The following is a 9473-nucleotide window of genomic DNA, read 5'->3' as shown; positions in this document are numbered from 1 at the left end:
GCAAAAACGTAGGCTAATTATCATTGTTTGTACGATGCATTGTCTTGCCTTGAATTACATCATTAACCTGCACCATGAAGTATCAGCCCATTGCCATCGCTAGGTGGCGACATGTTCAGATAATTCGGAGAGAAATCTCGAAATAACGAGCCAATAGAAGATCAGAGACCCAGACTTTCATCAGTTTTGGGGTGCTCTGTGAATATGGAAAATAAAACAGTCGTGTACACATTTAAGGGTTTATTGTGCTTTTGATACAAGAACAAGAACATACCTTTTTTAAATAATTGTTAATTGTTATTACACACTATACTTTTTATTTATTTAATTGTACTTAATTGTTGCACTCAACTTTCACGCTATATTATATTATTGCAAGCAGAGCCATTGTCACAGCAAAACGTTCTGTTCCTGCCCAGGATCCACACAGTCCCCTGAACGTGAACCCTGTCAGCGGGAGGAGACTGCATGTCCCCGGCCTGACGCGGGGATCCTGCGGCTCAGCGACGGCGTCTGTCGCTGCGGATTAACGAGCGGAGAGAGTGGACGGCAGTAGCCGACACAAGTTTGCAGTTTCACCCCACGAGAACAAAGGGACACATTCTGTCCGGATAACTTGCTGTTCGACGCGTTAACAACCCGGTCTCAACCCAGTTTGGAAACTTATTCGACATGCGGGACTTATTCCGCCGTCGTACGAGCGGTACAGACGGTATGTTTTTTTTTACTTCAACTTGTTAGCCGCAGCTAGCTCCGAAGCTAACGCCAGATCCTCAGCGGTAGCTGTCTAGCCTAGCCTAGCTGCTAAGTCCCTATCTCAGCTTGTTAAGACCTGGCTCGGACTACGTACTGGAGTTTACTGTCCTGTATTACGACTGCTACTGTTATGTCCGTGGCAACTGTAACTGTGAGTTGTTCCGAAGAGCCTGTATAAAGTATTGGTATCGTACGATAAATACAATACATACTATTTATTAAAAAACTAAACTATAGCTGAGGGATGTACCGTTTTGTGGCTGACCACATACACAAGGAAGGGTTGTATTTCCGAAAAATAGTCGGACCCTTCCTATGGAGATACTTTCCTGCTGTTTTTATTCATAAACCACAGGGGATCCGTCTGTATTACGCTTATTCTGATCGATGGCTTAACAAGAGCTTTGGGTTACTTTCTGAAAACTTTTTTCTGCATGTCATTTCCAGGATTTGGAGCGGTGTGATGCTTTGTGAAGGGACCGAAGCACGAATCAAAGTTTCCCTCCGGACTTTATTGAAATAGACTTCGTCCTAATCTGTGTCGCCAACTCAATGTGAAGCATCGTCCGAGCAGACGAGCAATCTCTCGCTATCATGGAGGTGTCTCCTCGGCCCAGCGGGGAGATCCAGAGACGGAACCCGCAGAACGACTTCGAGCTGATCCAGAGGGTTGGAAGTGGGACTTATGGGGACGTGTACAAGGTACGACCATGGACCGAGTGACACCCCCTATTACCATGAGTGGCGTTGTTGTTATTCATGTGAAGATGTGTACCACCCGAGTGCATGAGTGGGTTGCTTGGTAACTTTCCCAGTCCACCCCTGAGCGAAGGGCTTACTTAAATGGCTCCAATTAAAAAAAACATGTTATTAGCAGTGAATAAACTTTAACCATATGCATCATTGCTGACAATTTTGCAGAGTTTTGGCAAAAAAGAAAAAGATCTGCGGTGTCACACAAGAATGTTTTTATCCTTTCGTAGGCAGTTGATATGATTAAAAGGCGCCTCTAAATTAAATGTATTATTATTATTATTAAATATGTGTATGGTGATACTCTGACATGCCTGTTGCTGGCTCTCGACTCACAAAGCCTTCAGCAGCCCCCCCCCTCATTCCCCATTCCCCACCCCCTAGACGAGCCAATGGTGGAATGCAGTGCCTGGTATTCTCCGAGAGCACACGCACATACACCCACACACACGGGGCCGCAGCCCGGTGAAATCCGAGCAGGCCCCTGTCTAAACACGCGCTGGGCTCTGGGTGTGTTCCCGGCCCGAATGACAGCGGAAATACTCTAAATGGGAAAAGTCCTCCTTTCTCTCCGTCTCTTTGTATTTGTTCTGCTTCACACATTGGAAGCCTCACGGGGGAGGGTTTGTCTACGTTGGAGTCTGGGCAGTAGCTGGTTATGTTTATGATGGGGTAATGAAGGTGTGTTGATTTGAATGTACGCGGGGGAAAAGGTTATCAATGCAGGCCTTTATCGCTGGTGATAACTCTGGTAATGTTCATTACTTGGAGTTGTAGGTCGGAGCTGACTTATTGCTGGGAGGTGACTACAGATGGTGAAGGCACTGCATTCATACAGCCCTTTTCTAAGCAGGGCGACCCTATGTGTGTTAAAATGAGGGGCTCCCATTCAAGCATGCATCACCCATGTGTGTCAACCATGCAGTACAACAGCCAGTCAGGGGTTGGGTGTTAAGGAACTGGGCATCGAACCTTTAACCAGATGACCTGCTCAGCCTCCTGAGCTATTGCACTTCCACATATTTGTACAGCTTGTATCTTGGCGATCACTGCAAATACTATACTAATGTGAACGCTACGAATAATGGGTAATGAAATCATTTTGGGTCTGATGTATGACCCTGCATTTAATCAGCATAATTGTCTAGATTGAAGATTGTGTCTTGGACGGTAACGCAAACCTCTTAATTCATTCACAGTGCAGCGCGTGGCACAAATTGACTAATAGCCGTTATTTACCCCGGCGAGGTGAAACACTCTAAGCAGCTCCTGGCTGCTTTCCTAATACGGGATCCGGTAAATACCTGGAACCAACCAAAGAACCAAACAGTTTTCCCGTCACGGAAAACCCTCGGTAAGGGAGGCAAACACGTCCTGTAGACTGCATTGAAAGGATCAAGCATCCAGAGAATAATCACTTTAGATGCAGGGTAGGCGGCTGCCAGGGTGTTTGACACCCAGCCGGAAGGTTGAGGGTTCAAACCCCGAAGACTTGTCCAAACTGTAGGCCTCCTGGTACAAGAGGTACACCCCCATCACTCCATTAACAACATTTAGGCAATTAAAATATTGTTTGATAATATGGCTCAAGTATTTGCAATGACCGGTTATTAAGCAGCCAATGTTTATTCGTGCACAACAAATGCCTCAAACAAGTAATCCATTATGAAAATTGGATTTAGATTTATTTTCTGTCGATCCACACATGGCTTATTTGACTAATCGTTGCAGTCCACATACTACATTCATCCAAACGTATAGTGGACATTACGAAACCCGCTCATATGCACTCGGCTATGATCACCTGGAGAAAGGTTCTGCTGGAAGGATTACTCCCAGAGTTCTGGGTTCAGAGGACAGCCTGTGGTTCCCATAGTGAGGATCTAGCAACCCAGAGACATCAGCCACCTAACCGGCAACACCTTCCAGCAGAGCTGGATAAACCGCTTCTCCGCTCCTGCATTGATGTCTCCGCTACGGACGATGGGGTGTGTGTGTGTGTGTGTGTGTGTGTGTGTGTGTGTGTGTGTGTGTGTGTGTGTGTGTGTGTGTGTGTGTGTGTGTGTGTGTGTGTGTGTGTGTGTGTGTGTGTGTGTGTGTGTGTGTGTGTGTGTGTGTGTGTGTGTGTGTGAGTGAGTGTGATAGCAGTGGAACGTTAATGAGCATGTTCTAGAGCGGGGGTGTTGTCATCTCGCAGCGCCTATGTCGACCTCAGACAGGTCGTCTTCAGTCTGTCAACGGGAAAAGGGTTCCTTGCAGCCCAAGGCCTATTTAAAATCGTACGTGGGTGCTTTCTTGTCTTGTCTGTCCTGTGAAGCATTTCTGAAATGTTGAGTTTCTTTTCTCCCGTATGTGTGGGAACTGCAGATGTACAGACACGGGTCACGACTGCATAACTATTCACTGCTCCGTTGTCACCCCTTGAATGTTTTGTTAAAGTCCTCTTGACGGTGGTCAAGACGGTTTGATAAGCCGGACAAAACATAATCTGATACGTGTCCACGTGCATACACGGACGCACGTAATCGTTTAAAAGCGCCAAACAGATCGGTCATAGGGTCATAGGGTCATATGGTAACGAATCAACAGTTCACGTTGGAATACAGTAGAGGCTGTTAAGCATATTTCCTAGCAGTATTTGTGTAAAAGAAAAAATTATTTACCGCCAATGATTTATTTAGATAAATAATTGAAGGTAGTTTCAGTTTCACATTAGCAGTTGAAATTGCATGTGGATGCTGCTGCAGATCCTCATTTTTACTAGCTGCATTGGATCACCGGTTTGTCCTAAGATGCCTATGAGGCCATGCACTCAGCATGCATTTAGTAACTAATATCCATTTGTGTGTGTGTGAGTGCACACATGTTCTCCGTATGCATGTGCACGTGTTGTCCGTATGCGTGTGCATGTGTTCTCTGTATGCGCGTGCACGTGTTGTCCTTATTTCATTTAATTTAATTTAAAGGACTGCACGTTAATCTACGTTTCTGTAAATGTGGCAGTGTTAGCCAGCAGGCTCATTATCAACTGTAGTCCTTTGGCATGATGTTAAGCTAGGCACAGGATGGCTAAATAGTAAGAACATATTAAAGAATACACACGGCAACAGATAACAGTATAACATGATGCCTTATGTGCGTGCACGTTGACCGCTGCCTGCGAGGTGCAGTTCTTAACCCGGGGTCGGCGTGTCTCATCTGAACAGCTGAAGGGTGGGTACACTGCCCGGGTTTCAGGGGGTTACGGACCTCCAGCTCCCCTCCTCCATCACACTGGTCTGGAGCCCAGCACGGAGCACTTTCACTAGGTCAGGGGTCAGCCACCTGTTCAACATGCAGTGCCAGTCTGACATTTTCTTGTTAATGAGTGTGCCTTAAGCAACAATATATAAAAAATGAAGCTGAATTTTGACACAGCGACCAAAAACATTTCCAGAAGACCTGTAATTGTACTATTTTCATATAGTCCACAATCATGCATCAACATTTTAATTTTTTTTGGTTGTTATATTTGCAACACAGGCTTACAAATTATAATTACATATGTCCCATATGCGGCAGCACAATGCTGCCGCATTGTGCTGTGAATTTTTTTGAATAATAAAACAAAATAAAAAAGCAATCTTTTTTTTAAGTGAGCCAATGCTGTCCCGTGCCAGTGGTGGCACGCGTGCCTAGGGTTGCCGACCCCTGCACTAGGCAATGAACCAGCAGGAAACCCTCTTGTTGGGCCTCCTCTGCGGTGAGTGCAGCGTTGACGCGCTGAACCACTGTGTGACCGATGTTGTTGAACAGGAAGTTAAAGCGGTGGTCCAATCCGGTGGCGGATCAGAGAGCTGGGTGCAAGGTGTGACTCATGGATGCAGAGGAGTTGGCAAAGTGTGCATGAATGCACACTTTGTCATGTGCAAAATACAATCAGGTTAGGAGATGGTTTGCGTTGCTGATTGAGGGACTTGGGTTGAAGTTCCTACACTCGTTTCTGTTCATGATGTCTTCCCTGGACGTTAAACACTACTGATCGTATATATGTGTATCTGTCTGTCTGTTCTGCTTTGGCAGTCGCTGCTTTTATCAAAGAGTTTCATATCCACAATCATCAGCCTTGGCTGGAGAAGATGTATTATAGGATAGACTATAAGAAATTTTCGTCATACATGTAATCTCACTTAAAGGTTGGGTATGGGATTTGTGAAACGGCAGCAGATTTTGAAAACCCCCTCTCCTTCAACGCTGACTCTGACTCCACCCATTCCAAGTACATGGACGCGCAATCATGCACGAGCGAACACAGATGCGCGAGAGTGAGCCATTAGCTAGTTAGCACCAGTAGTTACCGCAGGATAACAAAAAACAAGCTTGCTCTGGGTCACGAGCTTTGAGTACGTGCACGAAGGGGTCACTCGTGGGTAGCGGGGGGGGGGGGGGGGGGTACTTACTGTCCAATGACACTCGGTGGGTCTGGAAATCATTGACTTTCCAGACCCAAGTTTTTCGAGCTCTGCCCGTTCCACAGACGATTGACTTGTTTAATTTTCATGTCAGTATTTCTAACTCAGTGGCTGTAAGTGGGTTATGATAAGGATTTCAAGTAATTTTGCAAAAATGGCCAAAAAAGAGAATTCCATACCCAACCTTTAAGTATCTCTAAGATAACTGTAATGAAACAGGGCTCTTGTGGTTGTTGTTGATTGTGTTACATTACAGTTCAGGTTTATCTTCAGTTCCGATGGAGCTTATCGTTCATGTACCCTAAGCTAGTCTCACTGTTACATGGGTTGAGACTTGCGTCAGTCACTGATGATGGCCGTTTTGTTTTTCAGGCGCGAAACATCAAAACGGGAGAGCTGGCTGCCGTGAAGATTATAAAACTGGAACCAGGTAAGTGTCCTCCTCCTCCTTGTCGATGGCCTAACGGAGAGTATGCAACACACGTTTTGGTTTTCCAAAATGTCCATTGCTGTTAATGTTAAGCGTGGAACACACTGGCCCAACCGTTGGCCATCTGAAGCATTCGGGGAGACTCGGACGAGTACGGGAACAAATCTGTTCGGTGTGTTCAGCTGTGTTGGAAGCTTTTGGAACCAGGCGGGCGGTGTCTGGTCCGAATCAACATGCAAAGTCTGAGAGAGTTGGCGTCGTGAGGACTTGAGCCTCTGATTGGTTGCGTGCTGCTCGCAAACAACCGGCGAATCAGCGCGGTGTGTGTGTGGGAGGTGCGGACTAGCGCCATGAGACTAGCAGCACCCGATGTTAAGTAGACTTATATTGCATCTCGAGCAAGTGCAGCACTTTCACGCTACTCTGTAGTTGGCAGTAATCTTTGGGTTTGTTTCAATGCAACTTTTCTGCCGAATGGGTCAGGCGAGAGGCAACGGAGTGGTTGGATAAAGGCAGTTGGCCGTTGGTTTGAGTCTGGGCTGTGTGTGGGCCCTGGGATTGGGATGACCGGTCAACAACAGACGATGATAAACGACTCTAAAGTCAATAAGTTAGGTCTATATTTTGAAGTGTGTACAAGTTATAGAAAAAATAATTGTTAAATACAAACAACTAAAGCTGTGTAGATACTTTTGTCCTTCTGGGAAGAAAATGTTCTCGTATAATCATTTATTTAAATGTAAGTAAAAGTATTGTGTGTGGAACTCTCACTAGAACTATTGCGGGGGAAAGGTTTATGGTCGCACAGGATCTCCGGTGGTCCTGGGGGAAGACCTTTCAGGTCGCTCTCTACCTACCAATGATCTGTAGCGGTTGTGGTGCCGTTGACCACGCTGTAGCAGTTTCATGGTGGGGATGTGGTTGATGGTTGTTAATGCGGTTGCGGGTGTTGTATGGTGCTGGTGATGCTAGTAACGTGGTGACCCAGTGACGGAGCTACCGTTGGCCAGATTAGAGGGATTACTGGTGGGTTTTGGCCCCGGGCTCCCCAGACAAAGCCTGGAGGATTACCCGACATTAAACCGTGAGATTCCCCTCCTCGAGTGTGTCTCTGTCGCCCACGGCCTCATTGTCACCGCGAGGAGGAGAAGGATGATACTGGTGGAGGAGAAAGGGGGTGCTAAGTAGAATGGCTTCAGCTTACATCATGGTACTCGGATCTTAACGACCTGTCCTCTTATCTGGACACGGAGATGATCACTCCGCTGACACATTGAGATGCTGCAGTGACACTTCCCTCAGTCAGAGCTTTCGAGCTTCGAGATGTGAACACTTTATTTATCTTCAAGGGGTAGCCTGGGTGTCCTAGCAATACTAAAGGACAGTGAAATATAATATAATAATAATATAACACAAATCACATTCACATTAAAAAAAAGGAACAAATGTACAATATTTACAGATAGATACATTATTATAAACGTTTATCCCCAAAGACATCCACAGATGTATTTAATATGTTAAAGTAACTCAATCTATATCGGTGGACCACACACCACAAACACTATTCACAAACGAAAGCCAACGGTGTGACAACAACAGGCTATGTCTCGGTGCGTCCAGGATGTGGTCTCCCTTGCAGACGCAGAGGTTCAGGAACTGATGTGTTGTTTACGTGCACAAGTCACAGAAGATCATCCAGCTTAGCCGCAAGTTGCAGTGAAGATCGCTGAGGCACGGGTTTTATAACCTCCCCACGATAAGGGAAAGTTGGAGGTAGACGCAGTAGAGATAGTGTGTGCGCGCACACACACACACACACACACACAGCAGACGCTTATCGCTTTCAGAAGCCCAGGGCTGTTGGCACTGTCTCCTAAAGCAGGTGTATGTCTTCAGACGACAGATCTTTCTTGTAGACCTTCTCCTCCAGGCCTTTGGGTGGTGTTCCAGATCCTGAGACATGAAGGTTTTAAGCACCTTGGGCAGAAAGGCATTTATACAAATCAATGGTTATTATTATTATTATGGATACGAGTATTATTATGCTCATCAACATTACAAATCGACTTGCTCTCCAGAGGCCCAACCCTGTGCATCCTGTTTGAACAGGAATGTCACCTCCCAGCATGCTTTGCTCCGCTGCCATCCTTGCAGTCAACACCTTAGGGTGGACCCAGGGACCAAACCGGTTGGACCAGGAGGGGGAGTGCCGTTGACACAGACGAGGCACCGCAGAGCACCACGGAAAGGTTGAAGTGGGGACCTGTGAACTCCTCATTTAGACCACCGTTTGGTTCCGCCTCTGATGTGTGGTATGGATGCCACATTCCTAAGTGAATTATGAAAGCTGTGGGGCTATCTGATGAAGGCTGCCAAACGCCAGCGATTGGTTCACCTCATCGAAACGGGCGGGCCTGTCGAACAGCCGATTACATCCCATTGGTGTTTGTAGGTTAGCCACGATGACTGAGCAGATCTGCTCACACCTAGCTGTCCTTTATGCTACTGAAACGACATAAAGGTGAATCATACATTCAGTTGAAGCTGAAACATGCCCTAGGCCGTGACGCTTCCCCACATTGACTTAATAACGTGCTTCTGCAAATGCAACCATTAGGATCTGTAAAAGGTGTTTTTCTGAAGTATCATTGACTCATAAACAGGAACTTCTGCCCCCCCCCCCCCCCCCCGATAGCTTGCGCTGTAGCTAATAAATAATACAAGGCCTTTTGTAACATGTGGGAGCCATTAGGGGATCGCAGGCATCAGCTTAGGGAACGCACTGGATGCCCAGGGGGGGGAAGTAGCTGAGCGGCCTGATCACTGCCAGGCGTTGGACTGACGGTAAGGTGGCTATAAAAACCAACAAAGGGCCTTGCCAAGCAGGCTTCTGGTTCCTAACACAGCACATCACGGTGGCCGTCGTCATACGGTCCAGACGGCGTCCTGCACGCGCTAGCTGTTGCCTGCTTTTGGAGGGACGACTCGGAAGACTACGGCCTCCAGTTATAAGGCTTGGTTATGGTTCAACGTTGACGCAACGCAGTGACCACGCAGTCGCAAACCTGTTTTGGTTCTGC

General features: G+C 46.7%; 1 protein-coding gene across 12 annotated transcripts in view; it reads left to right on the top strand.

Annotated features, from left to right (window-relative positions):
• The first annotated feature begins 189 nt into the window (after positions 1–189).
• map4k5 (mitogen-activated protein kinase kinase kinase kinase 5) overlaps positions 190–9473 on the top strand; it is a 47205-nt gene continuing 37921 nt past the window's right edge. For 3 of the 12 annotated variants that reach the window (XM_060051413.1, XM_060051411.1, XM_060051410.1), the window contains exons 1-3: positions 192–712; positions 1204–1458; positions 6333–6390. In XM_060051413.1, coding sequence (XP_059907396.1) covers positions 1351–1458; positions 6333–6390 — 166 coding nt within the window. In that variant the 5' untranslated portion in view covers positions 192–712; positions 1204–1350. Of the gene's footprint in view, positions 713–752; positions 908–1203; positions 1459–6332; positions 6391–9473 lie in introns of those variants that run through there. The other 9 variants (XM_060051415.1, XM_060051409.1, XM_060051416.1 and 6 more) reach the window with 7 other exon arrangements.

Source organism: Gadus macrocephalus, chromosome 5, assembly GCF_031168955.1.
Source record: "Gadus macrocephalus chromosome 5, ASM3116895v1".
NCBI classification, from domain to species: domain Eukaryota; kingdom Metazoa; phylum Chordata; class Actinopteri; order Gadiformes; family Gadidae; genus Gadus; species Gadus macrocephalus.
The sequence above is the reverse complement of the archived record's forward strand: the minus strand, read 5'-3'. Positions and strand labels throughout refer to the sequence as shown.